The sequence below is a fragment of the Silurus aristotelis genome (assembly GCF_946808225.1).
Source record: "Silurus aristotelis genome assembly, chromosome: 12".
Classification (NCBI taxonomy): Eukaryota; Metazoa; Chordata; class Actinopteri; order Siluriformes; family Siluridae; genus Silurus; species Silurus aristotelis.
Window position 1 is genome coordinate 6,667,195 of NC_139585.1, and position 25,959 is coordinate 6,693,153.

General features: G+C 40.4%; 1 protein-coding gene across 10 annotated transcripts in view; it reads left to right on the forward strand.

Annotated features, from left to right (window-relative positions):
* Positions 1-22,129, forward strand: part of rgs7b (regulator of G protein signaling 7b) — a gene marked incomplete at its 3' end in the record, with an annotated part of 180,621 nt that extends 158,492 nt beyond the window's left edge. For 6 of the 10 annotated variants that reach the window (XM_083556596.1, XM_083556594.1, XM_083556598.1 and 3 more), the window contains 3 exons: positions 8,044-8,169; positions 10,753-10,939; positions 16,313-16,438. In XM_083556596.1, coding sequence (XP_083412722.1) covers positions 8,044-8,169; positions 10,753-10,939; positions 16,313-16,438 — 439 coding nt within the window. Of the gene's footprint in view, positions 1-8,043; positions 8,170-10,752; positions 10,940-16,312; positions 16,439-20,201; positions 20,238-21,533 lie in introns of those variants that run through there. The other 4 variants (XM_083556595.1, XM_083556601.1, XM_083556603.1 and 1 more) reach the window with 1 other exon arrangement.
* Positions 22,130-25,959: the final 3,830 nt, after the last annotated feature.

Sequence of the window (25,959 nt, forward strand, 5' to 3'; positions counted from 1 at the left end):
GGGGCAAAATACTGTAGCTTCATGAGTGATTTTATGACCAAATAATGTGGCTATATTATTGGGTCTGATCTAAGTGAAGTAAATGTTATCAGATTTAACCGTCTGCACCGTTGCCTGTGCTTTTATATTTACTGAAGTGGATTTGCTGAAAACAGATGCACCTGTTTAAAGTATCTTTAAACTCCCTCTTCCTTTCATTCAATCTCTCTCTCTCTCTCTCTCTCTCTCTCTCTCTCTCTCTCTCGTGTGTCAACATTATCAAATGCTAAACCTCCATGTCTATTCATCACTCTCAGTTTTCTCTTTTCTGGAGCATGGTGAGTGAATGTCAGCAGTGTTAAACATTACCTGTGGTCAGAGTAGGAGTTATTCTCACTCTCCATTGAATCATTTTCTGTAAGCACTTTATCCTTGCATCTGCCTATCCCGGGAATGCAGAGCAGGGTGGGAGAACACACAGCATGGGATTCCAGGACATTACAGGGACGTTTATAAGCAGAATTTGAAAATGGGTCTGTCTGCGCTGTGGTCCAAATAACTTATTTTTTACTTTTAGTTAATAAGAATTAATCAAAATGATACTGATTATAGACTAGGGTTGAAAATTTACTACACAGAGGGATGTTTTACATTTAGAATTTTATAGAATTTATTATATGGAGGTTGTGGCTCAGTGGTTAAGACATTGGACTATAAAAAGGAAGATCACTAGTTCAAATCCAAACATCACCAAGCTGCCACTGCTCAGCCTTTGGGCAAAGCCCTTAACCCTCAACTGGTCAGTTGTAAGACTTAAAACTGAGGGCATTACTTGAATACTAAATGCCGTGTGTCTGTGTGTATGTGTATGTGTGTGTGTGTGTGTGTGTGTATATATATATATATATTTATAAATGTACTGTATTTATATGCCGGCGACAGGGTCATGGGTGGCCAAGCTTCATTGATGTAGGTGGGGAGCGATGGCTGGCCGTGTGGTTCAATCCAATAGACGAGATCCTGTAGCTCAAATTGCTGAAGAAGTTAATGCTGATAATGCATAGGTCATGACTGTTTTGGAAGCAAAAGGGGGGCAACCAAATATTAGGCAGGTGGTCATAATGTTATGCCTGATTGGTGTGTGTGTGTGTGTTGTGTGTGTATATATACAAATATACACACACACACAATATATATATATATATATATATATATATATATATATATATATATATATATATATATATATATATATATATATATATATATATATATATATTTATATATATATACTATCGTTGTCAGGGAGCACCCTGCACTCCCGCCCGCACATGCCCCGCCAACACGGAGCTTCTCGCCTGATTACTAACTCGGCGCACCTGACTTCTATCAGACTCCCTCCCATATAAGCAGCTTCGCTTCCCACCAACACTGTCCGTTATTGCCCTTATGGACTCAAGCTGTCAGCTCTACGAATTCCCGTTCTGCTGCCAGTTTGCTTGCTCCATCGACACGCTACTATCGTTTCAGCCCTTTTGCTTTTGCCGCTTCGCTCCGGGTTTCTGTTCTGGTTGTGTTAGTGCTCATTTGACTGTACTCCATTCTGTCATTAAAACCCTGGTTTTGCACAGCTCCGCTTTCCGCCTCGTCCGTGCGTAACAATCGTTTAAACGTTTGGGATCACTTGCAAATTTCTTCATTTTCGAAAGAAAAACACATTTTCATGCAATTCACAAACAATTTTATCCATTTTACAAATAATAACAATTTGTCAGCTGATTTTTAAAGAATGATCTACATTTCACTAGATCAGGGGTGGGCAAATATTTTTTCAAAAGGGTCACATGAGAAATGGGAACGGTTTTAGAGGGCTGGAATCTATATAATATATTTAATATATACTTTTTGCTTATAATTTACTTAAGTACGTTCCAATATACCTGATATTCCACTATAAGAAACATTAAATGAAACATTACAGTGAGAAAATGTGAGAGATAGAATCAAATACATATTTAACAAATAATCACAAAAACTGTTTAGAAAATGTAAACGTTTGCAATGTTTAAAAAACTAGCATCATAACCTAACATGAAATAGCAACATCAATTCACACTAATAAAGAACAATGAACAGAATGTGTCACACAGTCAATCATACTGTATATGTGTGGTGCTTAGAATTATTGCACTATTTAAGGAACATTTATGAAAAAAAAACAATTTTGAAAATTGGCTTTTTTTTTTTTTCATAGCATTTAAAAAATGTTATTTCACTCAATACCCTTAGTGGCTCTGGGTTACTGATCGGAAGGTCAGGGGTTCAAGCCCCGGTATCCCCAAGTCTTTACTACATCAATCTCCTGGTATGGCTAGTTAATCATTTTATACAGTTAATAAATTATAGGAAAACCATTTTGCAATGTGTGGCACAGCTGAGAACCGTTATACTAATAAAGCAAACAAGGAAGCATAGCATTCTTTAGGTTAGTTTAGTATCTGAACATCAGCAGTTGTTTGTTTACAGGTTCAAAATGGCCAGAAAGAAAGAACTTTTATTAGAGACCTGTCAATCTATTGTTGTCCTTAGAAAGGAAGGCTACTCAATGGATACTCAAACTGTGAGGAAACTTAAATGCATTTCATCATGCTGGTAACTACTCCCTTCTGAGAGCAGCACAAACTGGCTTTAACAAGGACTGAAAAAGGAGTGGGAGGCCCCGACGGACAACTGTGCAAGAAGACAAATATCTTAGAGTGTGTAGTTTAAGACAAAGATGCCTCACAGGTCCTCAACTGGCAGCTGCACTAAATAATACCCGTCAAACACCAGTGTCAGCATCAACGATGAAAAGGAGATTTCAGGATGCTGGACTTTATGGCAGAATTGACAAGAAAAAAACATATCTCACACTGACCAATAAAAACAAAAGACTGAGATGGGCAAAAGGGCACAGACATTGGACACTGGAAGACTGGAAGAAGGTGTTGTGGACAGATGATTCGAAGTTTGAGGTCTTCGGATAAACAGAAGAGAATTTGTGCGACACGGAACAAATGAAATAATGCTAGAACAGTGCTTAATACCTTCAGTCAACCACGGTGGAGGCAGTGTGGTGGTCTGGGTGTGCTTTGAAGGTGGTAAAATCACCCAAATGAGGATGGGTTCCCTCTTTGAGTCTGGTTCCTCTCAATGTTTCTTCCTCATAACATCTAAGGGAGTTTTTCCTTGCCACAGTCGCCACGGCTGCTCATCAGGGATTAATACACATCATTCACCTTAACGGTTAGATTTTGTAAAGCTGCTTTGAGACAATGTCTGTTGTGAAAAGCGCTATAGAAATAAACTTGACTTGACTAGCGACTAGACTGAAAATAGGAGACTAGAACATAGTTGAAGGGACCTTGAGGAAGGAGAAATATCACAGGATTTTGCAACGCCATGCCATACCCTAGGGACAGCACTTGATTGGGGCCAATTTCATCCTACAACAGGATAATGATTTAAAACACACCTCTTAAAAAGCAATATTTGAAGAATAAGCAGTCAGCCGGAATTCTGGTGGCCCGCACAGTCTCTGGATCTGAACCCTATTGAGCTGTTGTGGGAGCAGCTTGACCGTATGGTACAGAGGAATACTCTATTAAGCCAATCCATCTTGTGGGAGATGCTCCAGGAAGCATGCGGGTGACAACTATAATGCCTAAGGTTTGCCAGGCTGTAATTGGTGGGGGGTTTTTTTATGCAGGAAAAGTTTGAAGAAGACATTTTTTTCTTTTTTTATGTTTTCTATTCAGACTAATTTTGTGTGTGTTACCTTCAAAAACAATAACATCTCTGATCCCAAACTTTTGAGTGGTTGTGTATGTATGTATGTATGTATATATAATATATATCTATAACATATATATACACACACATCAGTGGTGGGCCATGCATTTGGTACCTGGGCCTTTAGTGGATACTTACCAGTCTTAATCCACCTCTTAATACCACCACTATTACATCGCAATTATAGAAACCATCAATACTATACAAAAATGCTATATGCATTACAGAGAGAGAGGTATTTCGTGTATTAAAGGTGAATACCATTTTACTAAAGCAAGAAACCCAATTAAGACTCCAAACCTCTACACTATCACCGCAACTGTGCCACGTACATCATCTGGAGCAGTTCACAACCAATATTTGTCGAATAACATGAAATTTAAAATAAGTAAAACATGCTCCTGAGGCTCCAGTGACCACTGTTCCTGCCCCTCTCCCCTCCGTGGATCTTCCCACTTCATCCAGGCCTGCCTCTGGATAGTGTTCTCTTCGACTGGAGGCCACTCTGTGCAGCTTGGGACGGTTTCTCATCAATGCCTTGGGTGGTTCCATGAAATTCCGGAGTAAGAACGGGTGCTTTGAGGATGAATTGGACTGTAGTTAATGTCAACAGTCTGCTACACTGACTCAGGAATACAGTTCGCTTCTGATCATCATCACTGTACCCCGCAACATCGTTTATCTGTAACTAATGGACATTCGGTGCAACCCAGATGAGGATGGGTTCTTCCTTATGCCATCTCGGGGAGTTTTTCCTTGCCACAGTTGCTCATCAGGGACAAACTTACTTACAAAGAACATATTTACTTTTAATCACCACATTATCTGTGTAAAGCTGCTTTGAGACAATGTTCATTGTTAAAAGCGCTATACAAATAAAAATGAATTGAATTGAATAAATTTAATTAAGTTGAATTGAAATAAATTACATCCTACTCACCAGAGATGCAGACTTATAATGCATACTCATAATTTGCACTGCTCCTCAGAGGCTGTAAACCAGTGGTACGACTCGTATTCACTGGTCGGGAAGTGGCGATTAAAACCTTTCCCAAGCTGAGACAAGCTGTCTAGCTTTGGGGTTGGCCGACCTCTCCTCACGATGTCTAGATTTTCTTATAAAGTCTATCTTAAAAATGTATTTTTTTAATATGTCCGAGACCAAATCAATTAATCTTTCTCTGTCAACCATTGTGGGCATAAAAAAGTCTAACTCAGATGTATTTATCTGTGCAGCGTGCTACAGATGTGTTTTGCCAGTCGAACTTGGCTGTAACTGGTTTCCCTCTGTCCAATCAATCAGAGGACAGAAAAATGCTGACGTTATTCTGTGACAGTTAGCTGACCCTGTGAGGACAATTTGGAATCTGATTGGTTAAAGAAACAGACCCATTGCTAATATAGTCTGAGGTACATTGGCCAGCACTACTGATTCTGAAGGCCCTGTGGAGATTAGATTGACATGGCAGCACATAGAGGCTAAAATCTGATTTGACAAAAAATCTAAAATTAAGAGAACAACTGTTGGGAATAAATTAATAAAATTTCCTGGAACAAATTTTTTAATTTAGGTCATAAATGTAGGTCAGTGCTTCTGATAGTGTTTAGGCCAGCAGAGAAGGCCTTGCTGGCCCTGACCACCCACCACACACACACACATACATACACACATATATATATATATATATATATATATATATATATATATATATATATATATATATATATATATATATATATATATATATATATATATATATATATATATATATCCATATAAAATAATGTTTATAAAATTTTTTATAATTATTCGGATAAAAAAAAAAAAAAACTAAAATAAATTTTTATTTTATGTTTAGCTTATTATTATTATGTAAAACCATAATTAAGGGTATTTATGTGTAAAAGTGTACTTAAAAAAATGCAAAAGCCACACATTGACTATTTAGATTTGTGACAGCTTAAAGTAGCTGCTTTTTTCTTCATGAACAAATTTACTCATGCTGCAGCATTTGAGTATGCATAGTGAACAATTTGTGTAAATCAACATTTGTATTGTTTTTATTGATAATTGCAGATGACAACCATGCTTAAAATGTTTCGATAAACTATTATACAACATTGTTTTGACAATTTTCGTTTAAGAAATACATATATTTTGTACATTTGTGAAGATATAAGCATTTAGAATATATAATTAACTTAATTTTGCATAACAATTCAATGATATATGCCTAAATTAAAAATATATAAACTATGAAAAAATGCATGTGTAATAAAGTCACAGTTAATCACATTCTATAAAAAGAGAAACAGAGCAAGCTTACAGGTTTGAGAGAAAAAAAAAGGAAAAAAATATGCATTGGTGTAAAAATGCATAAATATGCGCTTAAAAACAACAACCTTACCTTGAACATTCATTGCATTCGTTGCAGCCCTAATATACACATACAGTATATGCCTTATTGGAATGTACCCCAATCACAGTGCTAATTTAGACATTAGAATATGTCAGATTAGATCAAGGTGTATGACTGGTGTTAATCTGGATTTAAATAATAATGATTTTATAATAATCCCTTTTGCTCATTTAAGCATCAATCAATTTTATTGTGTGAGTAAAAATCAATACTGATATACAATAATTTAGGCAAAAAATGGTCCAAAGAAGTCTTAATTTGTGCACAGCCAGAATTGTGTGTTTTTGTGTGTGGGCAATGTGACAGATAATGCGACAATGTGTGTAGAGCAGGAATGAGAACGTGGCAGGCAGACGTTAGACTGTGGTGTTGCTTTTTATTCAGTTCTTTCATGCGTTTCAGCAGACCTTGGACTATGACCTCCTTGATGTGCACATTGCATACACACAGATATTATTGCACCTTTCTTCATATAATCATTCAGCTAAAATAAGCATTATTTGCCTCCTAGACTCTCATTCCAAAACACAGAGCATAGAAATTCAGTTTCAGTTAATCGATAAAAGTGCCAGCTTAATGTTAAACCTTCATGATTGCTTGTCTTATTGCTCTGCTGATGTTTGACCACACCCCAGCTACCACTCTGTTACGTGTACAACTATTTATCAAATCATTCAGTTTAGTCTACACCACACCTATTTCAAATGCATGACTGATATGGCAGCAAGATTTATTTCTGTTCTAAACAACTACAAACCAAACGTTCCTCAGTGTCAGTGCAACACTGAAAAGAGAGGATGAACAGAGCTTACTACATGAATCAAAACAGCAAATGAGACAAATGGACAGTGAATAAACAGCCTATGCATATTTTTCTTATTATTCACGAGCATTGCTGTTCTATAAACACTTGTCATGGTGCACTAGATTGGAAAATAGTATTTGGATACCTGACTATTAGATTTGTGTTTTTTTGGTACATGTAAATCTCCTTCCTCATTTAAACCCCATTTGCTGTTATAATAACTTCCACTCTTCTGGGAAGATGTTCCACTAGCTCTTAAAATTTGTGCTCAATCAGCCACAGGAATATTATTTAATGTAGGGGAGGTGCGGAAGCCTGGGGTGCAGTCAGTGTTTACATTCATCTCAAGCAGGCGATCTTCCACTCCATCCCACATAAACTATATCATCATGGAGCTGACTTTGTGCACAGGGGTATTGTCATGCTGGAACAGGTTAAATTCTACAGCGTCCAAAGACATTTTATACAATTGTGTGACTCCAACTTAACTGGTAACAGTAACATTTTGGAATAGAACCACATATTGTTGGAAAAGTCATGTGTCCAAATACTTTTGCTACACTTTTGTAGACTGTGATACATTTGACGTGAGGGAATAGAAATCCACACCCTTTTTTTTTTTATTGTCCTTTAGATTATGGTCAGCACACTTATTTAAAAAACATTGATAATATCTAAACAGCGAGGTTGATTCATTAGCTAATTGATTCCTAATCAGTTCATTAATAAGCAAAAGTCATGTGCACTCATTAGTACATTAGTAACATGATTTAGCCCTCAGGCATAACATTTGAAATTATTAAACCCTTGGCTTGGGAAAAAAGTGTTCAACACATCTCATGCAGGCTTTATTGCATTAATAATATCTATGGAATTAGTCTTGTTGTTTTACTCTCTCTCTGTCTCTTTGTTTTTCTGTTTATATTTCCCTCTCTCTCTCTCTATCTCTCTCTCTCTCTCGCTCTCTCTCTCTCTCTCTCTCTCTCTCTCTCTCTCTCTCTCTCTCAGTAAGGAACCTGGTCAACAGAGAGTGCGGCGGTGGGGTTTCAGGTTTGACGAGGTTCTGAAGGACCCTGTAGGGAGAGAACAGTTCCTGAAGTTCCTGGAATCTGAATTTAGCTCTGAGAACCTGTGGTGAGAGGAATTCATACTCACACATGATTGATCACATCAGATCTGATTGGAGCTGATGTTCATTTCTCTATAATACCTGTGAGACAGAGAATTTTATCCAGATTCTTACTCATTTGTGGTAATTTTAAATGAGCCATCTCATGTTGCATGTACTAAAATTTTTTGCACTTCCCCTACCACTTTTATTGATTTTTGTGATTAAGGCTGGATAATTCCTTATGCAGGTTCTTGTTATAAAGACATTAAAACAACCATTACTATCTATATTTAGTTAATTTGCCTTTTCATATTAGCTTAAAATCTGACAACTCAAAAGCCTTTGCTCAACACTTTGTTGAAGCACCTTTAGCACCAATTACAGCCTTTTTAAAATCTTTTTGAGTTTGATGCTACAGGCTCTACACACCTATTTTTGGGCAGTTTCTCTCATTCTTCTTTGCAGAACCTCCTAAGCTCCATCAGATTGGATGGGGAGTGTCAAGGACTCAAGGACATTCACAGAGTCTCCACACCTTTGTTATCTTGGTTGTGTGCTGAGGGTTGTTGTCCTTTTAGAAAGTGAACCGTCGCCCCAGTCTGAGGTCCAGTGCACTCTGGAGCAGGTTTTTATCAAGGAGGTCTTTGTACATTGCTGCATTCATCTTTGACTGACTAGTCTCCCAGTTCCTGCCACTGGAAAAAAAATCCCAACAGCATGATGATGCTACCACCATGCTTCACCGTAGGGATGGTATTAGCCAGGTAATGAGTGGCCCCTGTTTCCTCCAGATGACGCTTGGCATTCAGGCCAAAGAGTTCAATTTTTGTTTCTTACTGTCTGAAAGTCCTTCAAGTGCTTTTTGGCAAACTAAAGAATTTTGTCTGGCCACTCTACCATACATGCCTGACTGATTGGTGGACTGATGCAGAAATGGTTGTTCTTCTGGAAGGTTCTCCTCTCCACAGAGAAACACTGAAGCTCTTTCAGAGTGACCGTCAGAGTTCTTGATCTCCCTGACTAAGGCCTTTCTCCCCTGTCCATTCTTTTTGGCCGGTCGGCTCTACTGTAGGAAAAGCCCTGATGGTTTCAAACTTTTTCCATTTACGAATGATGGAGGCCATTGTGCTCATTGGACCATCAATGCTGCAGGGATATTTTCTGTACCCTTCCCCAGACCTGTGCCTTGGTACAATCCTGTCTCAGAGGTCTACAGACAATTCCTTGGCTTGGTTTGTGCTCTGACACTGACAGGTGTTTGCCTTTCCAAATCATGTCCAATCAACTAAATCTACCACAGGTGGACTCCAATCAAGTTGTAGAACCATCTCTAGGATGATCAGTGGAAACAGGATGCACCTGAGCTCAATATATTCAGTGGTAGTCCTGCCAGCAGAAAGTTGCTGTAGTCCAGTTTCGAAATGACAATAGACCTAACAAGCACCTGTGCAGCCTGTGTGGATAGAAATGGTCTAATCCTTCTGATGTTGTAAAGAAGGACCTGACTGAGGACTGAGAATTTAAATTGTTGCTCTTCACAAAGATGGCTTGAATAAAAGAAGACCGGTAACACCCTGAAACAAAATTACTGTGCTGTGGCTAGGGTCATACAGAGGTTTTCTAAGACAGGTTCCACTCAGAACAGACCTCACAAGGGTTGATTAAAGAGTCTGAGTCCTTGTGCTGTGCATCAGGTGCAGAAGCTGCTTAAAAAAACAGATGCATAAGTGTCGCAACATTGCTTCAGAGATTGCAGAAACGGAAGTTCCCCTTGTCAGTGCTCAGACCATATGCTAGACACTGCAACAATTTGGTCTGCATGGCCATCGTCCCAGAAGGAAGCCTCTTCTAAAGCTGCTAACAAGAAAGCCTGCAAACCTTTTGCTAAAGAAAATCTGTCCAAGAGCATGAATTACTAGAACCGTGTCTTTTGGTTTGATGGCTCAGATGGTGTCCAGTATGTGTGGCGACACCCTGGTGAGAAGCTAAAAGTGATGTCAATTTAGTGGCCAAGTATGTCTCCAGACCTAAACCCTATTGAGGAACCTGTGGGGCATCCTTAAACTGAAGGTGGAGAAACACCATGTGTCTAAAACCCAGCAGCTCTGTACTGTCATTATGGAGGAGTGGATAAGGATCCCAGCAACAATCTGTGCAGCTCTGGTGAATTTCATACCTAGGAGGATTAAGGAAGTAATAGATAACGATGGTACTTACACAAAATATTGACACTTTGGACACAGTTTTGACATTTTCACTCAGGGTGTGCTCACTTTTGTTGCCAGTTATTTATACAATAATGGCTGTATGTTGAGTTATTTTCAGTGGACAGTAAATCTGTCCTGCTATACTTTAGTGTAGGGCTAAATGATTAATTGCATTTGCGATAATATTGCAATATGAAAAAACAAAGCTGCAATTACACTCTATCACATGACACAGGAGAATAAAGCAGTCTGCAGAGAAGGGGGAGAGTTGTACAATGACCTTAGGCTGGACAGAACCTGTATAATGACCTTAGGCTGGACAGAAAGTTCACAGACAGTGTTTAAATGTTTACATATCATATGTTTATTACATATGGTGTGTGTTTGTGTATGTCACAGCTTCTGGCTGGCCGTGCAGGAGCTTAAAAAACGGCCGATCCGTGAGGTGCCCAATCGTGTGCAGGAGATATGGGATGAGTTTCTGGCACCTGGAGCCCCGAATGCTATCAACCTTGACTCCAAGAGCTACGATAAGACCATGCAGAATGTCAAAGACCCCGGACGCTACACGTTTGAAGACGCTCAGGTCACAGTGATGTGTTATATGTACTTGTAATGAGATGTGTTACATGTACTAGTGCGGTGTGATGGGATGTGTTACATATACTGGTGCAGTGTGATGGGATGTGTTACTTGTAATGGTTCAGTGTGATAGGATGTTAAATATACTGGTGCAGTGTGAGGGGATGTGTTACATGTACTAGTGCAGTGTAATAGGATGTAACATATATTAGTGCAATGTGATGGGATGTTACATATACTGGTGCAGTGTGATTGGATGTGTTACATGTACTGGTTTAATGTAAAGGATTGTGTTACATGTAATGGTGCAGTGTTATCTGATGTTACATATATGGATGCAGTGTGATCGGGTGTGCTAAATATGCTGGTACAAAGTGAGGCGGTGTGTTACATATACAGGTGCAGTGTGAGGGGATGTGTTACATGTACTAGTGCAGTGTGATAGGATGTAACATATTAGTGCAGTGTGAGGGGATGTTACATATACTGGTGCAGTGTGATTGGATGTGTTACATGTACTGGTTCAATGTAAGAGAATGTGTTACATGTAATGGTGCAGTGTGATCTGATGTTACATATATGGATGCAGTGTGATCGGGTGTGTTACATATGCTGGTACAAATTGAGGTGGTGTGTTACATATACAGGTGCAGTGTGAGGGGATGTGTTACATATATTGGTTCAGTGTGATGGGATGTGTTACATATACTAGTGCAAAGTGAGGGGATGTGTTACATATACTGGTGCAGTGTAAGGGAATGTGTTAAACATACTGGTGCAAAGTTAGGGGATGTGTTACATATACTGGTGCAGTGTGAGGGAATGTATTACACATACTGGTGCAAAATGAGCAGATGTATTACATATACTGGTGCAGTGTGAGGGAATGTGTTACATATACTGGTGCAGTGTGAGGGAATGTGTTACATATGCTGGTACAAAGTGAGGCAGTGTGTTACATATACAGGTGCAAAGTGAGGGGATGTGTTACATATACTGGTGCAGTGTAAGGGAATGTGTTAAACATACTGGTGCAAAGTTAGGGGATGTGTTACATATACTGGTGCAGTGTGAGGGAATGTGTTACACATACTGGTGCAAAATGAGCAGATGTATTACATATACTGGTGCAGTGTGAGGGAATGTGTTACATATACTGGTGCAGTGTGAGGGAATGTGTTACATATGCTGGTACAAAGTGAGGCAGTGTGTTACATATACACTGCCTCACTTTGTACCAGCATATGTACAAAGTGAGGCAGTGTGTTACATATACAGGTGCAGTGTGAGGTTATGTGTTACATATATTGGTTCAGTGTGATGGGATGTGTTACATATACTGGTGCAGTGTGAGAGGATGTGTTACGTATACTGGAGCAGTGTAAGGGTGTGTGTTACATATACTGGTGCAAAGTGAGGGGATGTGTTACATATACTGGTGAAATGTGAGGGGTTGTGTTAGATATACTGTTGCAGTGTGAGGGGATGTGTTACGTTACACTGTCTACTACTTTGTACTGCACCCTATTGTTTTCTACTGCATGGATTTAGCATTTACTGTTGTCTGCTGATTTCACTGAAATCCCATCCATCCATCCATCCATCTTCTCCCGCTTATCCGATGCCGGGTCGCGGGGGCAGCAGTCTAAGCAAAGATGCCCAGACTTCCCTCTCCCTAGACACTTCTTCCAGCTCTTCCGGGGGGACACCAAGGCGTTCCCAGGCCAGCCGGGAGACATAGTCTCTCCAGCGTGTCCTAGGTCTTCCCCGGGGTCTCCTCCCAGTGGGACGCGCCCGGAACACCTTCCCAGGAAGGCGTCCAGGAGGCATCCGGAACAGATGCCCGAGCCACCTCAGCTGACCCCTCTCGATGTGGAGGAGCAGCGGATCTACTCCGAGCTCCTCCCGAGTGACTAAGCTTCTCACCCTATCTCTAAGGGATCGCCCAGCCACCCTGCGGAGGAAGCACATTTCGGCCGCCTGTATCCGGGATCTTGTCCTTTCGGTCATGACCCAGAGCTCATGACCATAGGTGAGAGTAGGAACGTAGATTGACCGGTAAATCGAAAGTTTCGCCTTGCGGCTCAGCTCCTTCTTCACCACGACAGACTGGTACATCGACCGCATTACTGCAGAAGCTGCACCGATCCGTCTGTCAATCTCCCGTTCCACCCTTCCCTCACTCGTGAACAAAACCCCAAGATACTTAAACTCCTCCACTTGCGGCAGGAACTCCCCACCAACCTGAAGTGGGCAAGCCACCCTTTTCCGACTGAGGACCATGGCCTCGGATTTGGAGGTGCTGATTCTCATCCCAGCCGCTTCACACTCGGCTGCAAACCGTCCCAGTGCATGCTGAAGGTCCTGGTCTGATGAAGCCAACACGACAACATCATCTGCAAAGAGCAAAGACGAAATCGTGTCGTCACCAAACCGGACACCCTCCGACCCCTGGCTGCGCCTAGAAATTCTGTCCATAAAAATTATGAACAGAACCGGTGACAAAGGGCAGCCCTGCCGGAGTCCAACATGCACCGGGAACAAGTCTGACTTACTGCCGGCAATGCGAACCAAGCTCCTGCTTCGGTCATACAGGGACCGGACAGCCCTTAGTAAAGGGCCCCCGACCCCATACTCCCGGAGCACCCTCCACAGGCCGCCGCGAGGGACACAGTCGAATGCCTTTTCCAAATCCACAAAGCACATGTGGACTGGTTGGGCAAACTCCCATGAACCCTCCAGCACCCTGTAGAGGGTATAGAGCTGGTCCAGTGTTCCACGGCCTGGACGAAAACCACATTGTTCCTCCTGAATCCGAGGTTCTACTATCGGCCGTATTCTCCTCTCCAGTACCCTGGCATAGACTTTCCCAGGTAGGCTGAGAAGTGTGATCCCCCTATAGTTGGAACACACCCTCCGGTCCCCCTTCTTAAAAAGAGGGACCACCACCCCGGTCTGCCATTCCAGAGGCACTGTCCCCGACCGCCACGCGATGCTGCAGAGGCGTGTCAGCCAAGACAGCCCCACAACATCCAGAGACTTGAGGTACTCAGGGCGGATCTCATCCACCCCCGGTGCCCTGCCACCGAGGAGTTTCTTTACTACCTCGGTGACTTCAGCTTGGGTGATGGACGAGTCCGCCTCTGAGCCCTCAGCCTCTGCTTCCTCAATGGAAGACGTGACGGCGGGATTGAGGAGATCCTCGAAGTATTCCTTCCACCGTCCAACGACATCCCCAGTTGAGGTCAACAGCTCCCCACCTCTACTGTAAACAGCATTGGTGGGGCACTGCTTTCCCCTCCTGAGGCGCCGGACGGTTTGCCAGAATCTCTTCGAGGCCAGCCGATAGTCCTTCTCCATGGCCTCACCGAGCTCCTCCCAGGCCCGAGTTTTTGCCTCGATAACCACCCGGGCTGCAGTTCGCTTGGCCTGCCGGTACCCGTCAGCTGCCTCAGGAGTCCCACAAGCCAACCAGGCCAGGTAGGACTCCTTCTTCAGCTTGACGGCATCCCTTACTTCCGGTTTCCACCACCGGGTTCGGGGATTGCCGCCTCGACAGGCACCGGAGACCTTACTGCCACAGCTCCGAGCGGCCGCTTCGACAATGGAGGTGGAGAACATGGTCCACTCGGACTCAATATCTCCGGCCTCCCTCGGGATCTGGTCAAAGCTCTGCCGGAGGTGGGAGTTGAAGATCTCTCTGACAGGAGGCTCGGCCAAACGTTCCCAGCAGACCCTCACAGTACGCTTGGGTCTGCCGAGTCTGTCCAGCTTCCTCCCCCACCATCGGATCCAACTCACCACCAGGTGGTGATCAGTTGACAGCTCCGCCCCTCTCTTTACCCGAGTGTCCAAGACATACGGCCGCAGGTCAGATGAAACGACCACAAAGTCGATCATCGACCTGCGGCCTAGGGTGTCCTGGTGCCACGTGTACTGATGGACACCCTTATGCTTGAACATGGTGTTCGTTATGGACAAACTGTAACTAGCACAGAAGTCCAATAACTGAACACCGCTCGGGTTCAGATCAGGGGGGCCGTTCCTCCCAATCACGCCCCTCCAGGTGTCACTGTCGCTGCCCACGTGTGCATTGAAGTCTCCTAGTAGAACGACGGAGTCCCCAGTCGGAGCACTGTCCAGCACCCCTCCCAGAGACCCCAAGAAGGCCGGGTACTCTATACTGCCGTTTGGCCCGTAGGCACACACGACAGTGAGAGACCTATCCCCGACCCGTAGGCGCAGGGAAACGACCCTCTCGTTCACCGGGGTAAACTCCAACACATGGCGGCTGAGCTGGGGGGCTATAAGCAAACCCACACCAGCCCGACGCCTTTCACCATGGGCAGCTCCAGAGTTGTAAAGAGTCCATCCTCTCTCGAGGAGTGTGGTTCCAGAGCCCAGGCCGTGCGTAGAGGTGATCCCGACTATCTCTAGTCGGAACCTCTCAACCTCACGCACAATCTCAGGCTCCTTCCCCGCCAGCAAGGTGACATTCCACGTCCCTAGAGCTAGCTTCCGTGTCCAGGGATCGGGTTGTCGAGGCCTCCACCTTCGACTGCTGCCCGATCCTCTTAGCACCGGCCTCTTACGGTCCCTCCTGCAGGTGGTGAGCCCACTGGAAGGCGGCCCCACGTCGCTCCTTCGGGCTGAGCCCGGCCGGACCCTGTGGGGGAAGGCCCGGCCACCAGGCGCTCGCATACGAGCCCCAACCCCGGGCCTGGCTCCAGGGTGGGGCCCCGGCTGCGCCATACCGGGCGACGTCACGGTCCCTGATGTAGTATCTCTCATAAGAAGTTTTGAACCGCTCTTAGTCTGACCCGTCGCCCAGGACCTGTTTGCCTTGGGAGACCCTACCAGGGGCATATAGCCCCGGACAACATAGCTCCTAGGGTCATTCGAGTACTCAAACCCCTCCACCACGTTAAGGTGGCAGTTCAAGGAGAGGCCCTCTGAAATCCCTACTGCTGAAATTTGCTTCCCACTTGGCCCCCTACTATGCTAGGTTGCCCATTACTGGTCAAAATTGTCCTATTATTTTCACTATTGACACATATTGCTTTTTTGCCACTTACTTCACCACAATGCCTTGTATAGCTGTAACTGTGCTTTCCACTCACTTCCTGTGTCCTCATATGCACCCTCATTGCTCAGTTTATCCTCTACTGTTCCCAGCCACTCTATACCACATCCTGTTGCCTATTTTTTTTTCCATTGCCCCAGACTGTAATCCCCCTGTCTTTGTGTGATTACAATATAATTACATTTTTGTACTCTAATAATTTTCATGACTTTAAAGCAATATGCAGTGTGCAGTTCTAAGGATCGGCTGTGAATTTGTCATAAATTCTTTCTCGTTCTTCTTCCTCGTCTTCAGGAGCACATCTACAAGCTGATGAAGAGCGACTCATACAGCCGATTCATTCGATCCAGTGCCTACCAAGAGCTATTACAGGCGAAGAAGAAGGTAAAGTTCCTTAAAAGACTGGAGACGGCCATTTAACCACCCATCTCAATCATATCTGTATAACCATCCACAATCCATTTTGCCCCTTCTGCTAGCCTAGGTTGCCTCTCTGCTGCCCCGCTACTGCCTCTTTAGCTCCATAGTTGCTCCCTACTATCAAATTCTGCCCTTATATACCATATTTGTTGCTACTTGAATTGTTTTTTTTTTCTTTCTAATATTTTTTTTTAATTGACCCGTATGACACCCTGCTTATCTCTGACTGTCCTGGGGCATGAGGAGCTTTCTAACCAGGACTTGCTGTAGACATTAATGCCAATATCATGCAGGAACATTTTCTCGGCAGCCCTGCAGGTTTATGTGCCTTTTATATTTAGGTCAGCCCCAAAGATGTGTTCAACAGACTGTTTTATCATCTGTTTGATGTGGACTAAGCTCATGTCTTCAGCATCACCCAAATGCAGAGGTTTTATGTCCGTTTCTGTTTGATTTATTTTTTTTACAGCATTTTCTTTTTTACTCTTTCTGTGAAAGCTTTTTGATCATTTTCGCTTGGCCTTGTTTGTGTGTTTGTCTCTCTCTTGTATCTGTCCTGCAATGTTCTGCATTGTTTCTTTTTGTTGGTGGGGGGGATTTGCTCTGTTTTTCTGTTTTTTGTGTGTGTTTTTTCTGTTCTCTGGTCTTCTGAAGCATTTACACTAGGAACTGCAGAGATTCAGAGATTTACTTGTAATTTTGGTAAGTGTGTCATGTACAGATAGTCAATCCCAGCTTGGTTCTGTCAATACGAGTCGAAATGTCAGGGGCAGTGTAAAAAATATAGTAGAGTACATCTCTTCCCTAGAAATATATTTCCAATTAAAAGTTTAGACATTACGGTCTTCTCCATATTGTCAGAAATGTGTACGTTTAAATGCTAATGATGCCACAGACATCTATTTTTTTTCCTGTTAGTCACAGCATCTTTACATATACAGTATAAGATAATAGAATATGGAGTAGATGTAGAAGAAGGAAGATTTACTCAGAATATTACTTTGCCATGTGGTACAACAGGAGCAGCACCGTCACCAGCTTACAAGCAAATTGTAGAAAAAAATAGCAATGATTTAGTCAATAGCTTGATTCTACATGTTTAAGTATATATAAATTCATTAAATATATATTTTAACATATATTTAATATTTTATAGCTTTAATTAAAAAGTATTGTTTGTGGAATTTGATTCAATAGAGATATTATTGCCCATGTACACACTGATTTCTGAATCAAAATCAGTTTTAGTAGTTTAACAGTGATTAAAAACCAATTCTTTCATAATATTAAAAAATAAATAAATAAAAGAACTTCTTGGCTCAAGCTTTTAAATAAGTTGGTCGATGCTATATTGATAGTGTGAAGTGTTGTTGTGGATACTTTTGAGAATTATACATTAAATATTACATCATTTAAATGTGTTCACTATTATTCCAAATTAGTAAAAAAACTAAACAGAGGAAAAACAATCCTTTATTTTTGCAGGTGTGTCTAAACTCATTGATAGGATCGAAGTATACAACAAAATACAGAGGGAGAAACAGTTGTGTCTGGCTTTTTAGCTTGGCTTGTTGGATTTATCTATTTTTTTTCTGGAAATATGGAAAATTTAAACTTACGGGAATTTATTACACATGAGAGAATTGCCAGCATGTACCTTATTAGAATATAAAATAAATACAAAAATGTAAAATAACAAAAAGAGAGAAAGATAGTGATTGTGACACCAGTAATTTCCAGCCATATGTGGTTCTTCTCCAAAAATGTTTGGAGGCACACAGTAATTGCACTGGCCTCCTCACCACACCTACATCAGTACCTGGCTGACTTTACTAACACCTCACTAATTACTCATTACTAACTGAATGAGCCAGAATCTCCACAAACACTCCAAAAACTAGTGAAACATCTTCCCAGAAGGTTGAAGGTTATTATTGCTTAAAAATATTGTGAATGTGGAATTGGAAGTTCAAAAAGTGCATACAAATTGTATGGTCAGGTGTCCACAAACCTTTGTGTATATAGTGTGTGTATATAAGCCACTGATTGTCTTATTAGCAGTATGAAGGATTATTAATTTTTAAGCACAGTTTTTTATATATATATATATATATATATATATATATATATATATATATATATATATATATATATATATATATATATATACAGTGAGGAAAATAAGTATTTGAACACCCTGCTTTTTTGCAAGTTCTCCGACTTAGAAATCATGGAGGGGTCTGAAATTGTCATCGTAGGTGCATGTCCACTGTGAGAGACATAATCTCCAAAAAAAAATCCTTAGCTGCATAAAGACACCTGTCCACCCCATACAATCAGTAAGAATCCAACTACTAACATGGCCAAGACCAAAGAGCTGTCCAAAGACACTAGAGACAAAATTGTACACCTCCACAAGGCTGGAAAGGGCTATGGGGAAATTGCCAAGCAGCTTGGTGAAAAAAGGTCCACTGTTGGAACAATCTTTAGAAAATGGAAGAAGCTAAACATGACTGTCAATCTCCCTCGGACTGGGGCTCCATGCAAGATCCCACCTCGTGGGGTCTCAATGATCCTAAGGAAGGTGAGAAATCAGCCCAGAACTACACGGGAGGAGCTGGTCAATGACCTGAAAAGAGCTGGGACCACCGTTTCCAAGGTTACTGTTGGTAATGCACTAAGACGTCATGGTTTGAAATCATGCATGGCACGGAAGGTTCCCCTGCTTAAACCAGCACATGTCCAGGCACGTCTTAAGTTTGCCAATGACCATTTGGATGATCCAGAGGAGTCATGGGAGAAAGTCATGTGGTCAGATGAGACCAAAATAGAACTTTTGGGTCATAATTCCACTAAACGTGTTTGGAGGAAGAAGAATGATGAGTACCATCCCAAAAACACCATTCCTACTGTGAAGCATGGGGGTGGTAGCATCATGCTTTGGGGGTGTTTTTCTGCACATGGGACAGGGCGACTGCACTGTATTAAGGAGAGGATGACCGGGGCCATGTATTGCGAGATTTTGGGGAACAACCTCCTTCCCTCAGTTAGAGCATTGAAGATGGGTCGAGGCTGGGTCTTCCAACATGACAATGACCCGAAGCACACAGCCAGGATAACCAAGGAGTGGCTCTGTAAGAAGCATATCAAGGTTCTGGCATGGCCTAGCCAGTCTCCAGACCTAAACCCAATAAAGAATCTTTGGAGGAAACTCAAACTCAGTGTTTCTCAGCGACAGGCCAGAAACCTGACTGATCTAGAGAAGATCTGTGTGGAGGAGTGGGCCAAAATCCCTCCTGCAGTGTGTGCAAACCTGGTGAAAAACTACAGGAAACGTTTGACCTCTGTAATTGCAACCAAAGGCCACTGTACCAAATATTAACATTGACTTTCTCAGGTGTTCAAATACTTATTTGCAGCTGTATCATACAAATAAATAGTTAAAAAAATCATACATTGTGATTTCTGGATTTTTTTTTAGATTATATCTCTCACAGTGGACATGCACCTACGATGACAATTTCAGACCCCTCCATGATTTCTAAGTGGAAGAACTTGCAAAATAGCAGGGTGTTCAAATACTTATTTTCCTCACTGTATATATATATATATATATATATACTGTGTGTATATATATATATATATATATACTGTGTGTATATATATATATATATATATATATATATATATATATATATATATATATATATATATATATATATACTGTATATATAAAAAAAAATGTTTTTCATTTTATTTACAGAAAAGCAAGAATTTGTTCTAAACAAGTGGATGCTGGGTAAGTTCTTTTTTTTTTTTTTGTATGTGTTTTGGGATTGAGGGTAATGTTTGTAAAACCAGTGACAATAAAAACTTCAGTGATCTAATGATTAGTTTAGTGATTAAATAAAGAATATCGGTTATTTATTTAAAATATTTTAAAACATTTACAATTTCTAAGCAAAATATGAACACTTTAATCCCAGCGTAAACATATACTGTACATATACTATATTATTAAATATAACATATTCCATATATATTTACGGATAAGCGGAAGAAAATGAATGAATGAATGAATATTCCATATATTGAGAATGACATTTAATGTCAGTGATGTTTGGATAATAAAGTAATCCCAGTTGTAACACAGACAATAGGTTCATGTTAATGTGCTAATTATAATAAATACACTGTCACTGTACACAATACACAAACACTCTTACTTATTTTTAATTCAACTATAACTTTTAATTGTTTTTTTTTTCCATTTAACAAAGCAAAATGTATAACTATTGATGCAGTGACATTATTAGGAGACTTTATTTTAGCAATCATGGAAATCTGGAGTTTTGGTTTAGAAGAAAATCACATCTTTTACTGGAGGGTGGTTTCCCTGTAAACTGATATACTGACATAGATTTTTTGTTTGAGAGACAAATGGGACGGGGGCTTGTGACGGAACCACAACTATCAAGCAAATGTGACCAGGAACTACTTTTCAATAGATATAGATAAACAACTATCTATAAAATATAAAATCTAATAACTTTCCCTGATTTTATTCCTGAGTTTATTCCTCACATACACAACAATTTACAGATTGTAAAATAACAGACACAGACAGACAGACAGACAGACAGACAGACAGACAGACAGACAGACAGACAGACAGACAGACAGGCAGGCAGGCAGGCAGGCAGATAGATAGATAGATAGATAGATAGATAGATAGATAGATAGATAGATAGATAGATAGATAGATAGATAGATAGATAGATAGATAGATAGATAGATAGATAGATAGATAGATAGATAGATAGATAGATAGAATGTTACAGGAAATTATTGGGGTTTTTTTTACAGCTGAATTTCTTTTGCAACATATTAATGAAAAATTTAAGCTCTCAGGGTGACATCCAATACCGGCTACAATATAAGTCACATGACTCAATACTAAATAACCGAAACGATTATAAGACATTGAACTTGAACGTAAATTATTCATTATAAGTTTTGCTTTTTCATATATATTGCCCATGCCAATCAAGTTTTCCATTGTAAGGTCCCCATGTTCCTGTTTCTCTTTGTGTAGGACATCAGAGCCACGATCCCCACGCCTCTACTTTCGTCAGGAAGAGGAAGAGGAGCGTGTGATTTTTGTACATTACTGTAATCTACTGTGTTTCATAATAAACCCAACACGGAGGTAGAGCAGTCGAGTCTTTGCATGTCTGATAAATCGAGGTAAAAGATGCCTTTTTTTCTTGCCATTCTTCATCATCCACTCATACAAAGGACTTGAAAACACATTTCCCACTTACTTTTCACATATCAGCTTTAGCTGTGTTTTGTGAACTGAGAATAGGAAGAATATTAGTATATACATATACAAATATATATAGAGTGTCTATAAGCAAACTCTTTATAACAATGTAGACACACACACACACACACAAGACAGACACACACCATTACACTTGTAAAGCCATGTTTGATCGAGAAAAACACTTGCCAGATGTCAGATGTCGCCTCCAAAATGTTTAATGACACGTCTCATTTATTTTTATACTCTATTTATGAATATGTTAATTTGTTATCTGTATATTATAATTCCTTCTCTTCTTTTTTTGTAAATTTCTGTACAAACCGGGGTACACAGGGAAAAGACCAACTAAAAATGCCAAATTATGGACAGCGTGTCATTTTAAATCCCATTCCCACCTTGATACATGTGTTTATTTTTTTATTAGAGTAAGTCAAGTCAAGTCAAGTCAAGTTTATTTGTATAGCGCTTTTCACAACAGACATTGTCTCAAAGCAGCTTTACAGAAAACAACAGTGAAGGTGAATGGTGTGCGTTTGTCCCTGATGAGCAGCCGTGGCGACAGTGGCAAGGAAAAACTCCCTTAGATGATATGAGGAAGAAACCTTGAGAGGAACCAGACTCAAAGGGGAACCCATCCTCATATGGGTGACATCAAAAGTTTGGTCATAAATCTTTCAACAATACAGAACAATTTGTGATCATCATAGATCCAGCATCAGCTTCTCCATGCCAGGGCCTTTAAACACTCGGCATCTACTTCTCCATGATCATCCATAGGTCCATAATCTTCACGAGGTGGGACGTGACTGGAGCTGGCCAAACCTCAGGATGCCTCGGGATGGGTAACAACAGACCAAATACATGGTGTTTGCGGATTTGTGGAATGCAGCGTTCACTGCCTCTGTTATGAAAATCTTTCAATCTGATGTTCTTAAGGAGTGTGTTAATCGGTGTGGATCGGTAGGTGAAGTACGGCGTCGGCTGATGTGTTCATACCCTGTGGGAGTTTCTGGTGCTGGTTATATGTGCTGTATTATATGTTGTGAATGTGTGAGTGTGTGTGGATGGATAATGTGTGTAATGTTAGAGCACAAGACAGCAATGAGGTAGAGGAGACAATAATCATCCGTAGTGCTTTGTCCTGGTCAGGGTCACGAGGGATTCTGAATAGACCATGCAGAAGGTGGTTGAAATTCGACACAAGCACTGCATTAGTGCTGCAGCAATCGAATATTACCGTTTTATCCATCGATTAATTGAGTATTGGTATAAGAAGTACTTTCTTTTTTATTAAAGAGCAATAATAAGAGAAAATAGGACTGGTCTCTTAAAATAAACAAGTAATTTGTTTCCTTTTTAACATTTTTATTGCTGAAATTGCACACTAGAAATCTGTGAAAACTAAACCCATTGAGTGCATTTAATTGCCATATGACATTGAAATGCAAATACAAATATCTAAATTAAAAAAATCATATATAAATGAAATTTTGGAATCTTCTCTTCGTTCCTCGTTTTTTTTCCTGCCCGTTCCTCTATTTTTTTTATTCTGTAGTCTTCTGTGTTAACCTGTTCAGAGCGCTCCAGAGTTTAGCGTGTGGTGCGTCAGTAATAATGGTCCGTGGGAAAACACAGTTAGTTAAACTGACTAAACGAAACATCGAGGCAAATAATTCGATTTTTTTTGTTTTCAAATTACCCCAAAACACACACAAATACATTCATTCACACCTGCATTGCAATGCATCATTACCAATCCAACTATGGCCCTGTTTTGTATTTTCTTGATAAATATCAAGAAAATTAAATGTCGAAAGCAAATTATAATAAATTTTCTTAAGTGGAAAATTTATTATTATTATTATTAATTTTTATATATAATTATTTATTATTTATTATTATTATCATTTGGGATCTCCTGTTAGTCACTTACATCAAATCTACAAACAATTCTATAGTGCAAAGATGCTGCCAAAAACAAAAGAGGATCCAGTAAGACAATTATTTGTTCCAATAATACAAACATTTACGTTCTTAGAATTGGCACAGTGGTATAAATATAACATCATTATGGCTGTAAAAACTAGTACGCTAGATCCCGGTAATCCTAAATGCTAAAATCATAGCTGGAATTCTACTAGAAAAGCTTATGTAATCCTCTTATCTGGAATTATGCAAATGAGTGTAGATATTGTTCAAAATAAGTGCAGAGTATTTCTGTAATGTGTGTTGTTAAGAAGAAAACCCAACGAACCCTGAGAACTGGAAATAAACAAAATACCATAACATTTATATATGATACGATTCTCATTATCAAACTATTCATACAATATATATATATATATATTTTTAGGTATTTTGGAGTTTTTTTTTTTTTTTAAACAATTAACATTTTGGTGTTCTAATGTAATATTTTTCATCCTTTTTTTTTTTTTTTTTTACAGATTTATACATGAGCAATTCACCTTTATCCAAGATTTTGTCGCTTGCTAGGATTTCTCTCCTCTCCTCTCCTCTCCTCTCCTCTCCCCTCCCCTCCTCTCCTCTCCTCTCCTCTCCTCTCCTCTCCTCTCCTCTCCTCTCCTCTCCTCTCCCCTCCCCTCCCCTCCTCTCCTCTCCTCTCCGCTCCTCTCCTCTCTTCTCTTCTCTTCTCTTCTCTTCTCTTCTACAGTGAAATTAGCACTCTTTACCTGAAACATTACTGAGACGATTTTGTCGCTTGCTAGGATTTCTCTTCTCTCCTCTTCTCTCCTCTTCTCTCCTATTCTCTTCTCTTCTCTTCTCTTCTCTTCTCTTCTCTTCTCTTCTCTTCTCTTCTCTTCTCTTCTCTTCTCTTCTCTTCTCTACTCTTCTCTCCTCTCCTCTTCTCTTCTACAGTGAAATAAGCAAACTTTACCTTAAACGTCACTGAGACGATTTTGTCGCTTGCTAGGATTTCTTCTCTCTTCTCTTCTCTTCTCTTCTCTTCTCTTCTCTTCTCTTCTCTTCTCTTCTCTTCTCTTCTCTTCTCTTCTCTTCTCTTCTCTTCTCTTCTCTTCTCCTCCTCTCCTCTCCTCTCCTACAGTGAAATTAGCACTCTTTACCTTAAACGTCAAGGAGACGTTTCTGCGGATCGTTTCCACATCCTCACACCTCTGTTTACACACTGCTCTCTAGTGGATGTGCGATGTGCTGCAGTTTGGTGTGTAGACATGGATGCATGTCATTAGTAGGCATGTGTGGCGATACACTGCATTTATCTCACTCACATTTACAGCACTTGAGTACCTTTTCAGAATAAATGGTCATCTAAAAATGTAAAAACATTCACTTTCACTAATTTTACATTTACCCAGGGGTTTTTTTCAGCTCTTTGTAGGTTTTAATTTTAATTGTAATTTCTTTATGTTTATTTTATTTATTTTTCCCCGAAAAAAACAAATATATAGTTATATATTGGTTGTCTAGTTACACGTGATATTGATATACTATATGGGCAAACGTTTTTGGACACCAGACAATACTGATTCTGTGTGCTTTTTGAAGAGCTCATTCCACAATTCATCTCTATTTGCTGTTATTATAATCTTCATTGAAGTTTGTGCTCAACCACAAGGACATTAATAAAGTCTGATGCACTGATGTAAGAGCAGTGAGGAGGCCTGGAGTGCAGTCAGCATCTAATTAATTCCAAAGGTGTTCAATGTGGTTGAGGTCAGAGCTCTATAGCAGGCCACACAAGATCTTCCAGTCGAAACCTTTTTTAACAGATCTTCATGGAGCTGGCTTTGTGCACAGGGGTATTGTCATGCCTGAACAGGTTTGGATCTTCTAGTTCAACTAAATACAGTTGTATGCCTTAGTGGTAACAGTTTGGTGAAGAAGAAAAGTCAGGTGTCCAGATACTTAGTCTACAGCTATTTTTATAACATGTTTATTTGTTTTTATTTTAATTTGTATATGTTCTTGGCAGCAGTTTTTGAAACAAAACGAAAGAAAACTTATTAAAGCAGGTTATCACAATTACCTTATGCTAATATCCAGGGAACAATTAGTATGACCCTGTAATCGGTGATTGAAACCTTTATGATGCCGTTTCTCAATCAATCCAGCAGCTCATTTTCAGCATTTTTAGTGTTTTTTTCCTTCAACAATGAGATGAACACAATAGCACTAATATCAGTAACCAGGGTTGGCACGCTTTAGCAAAACA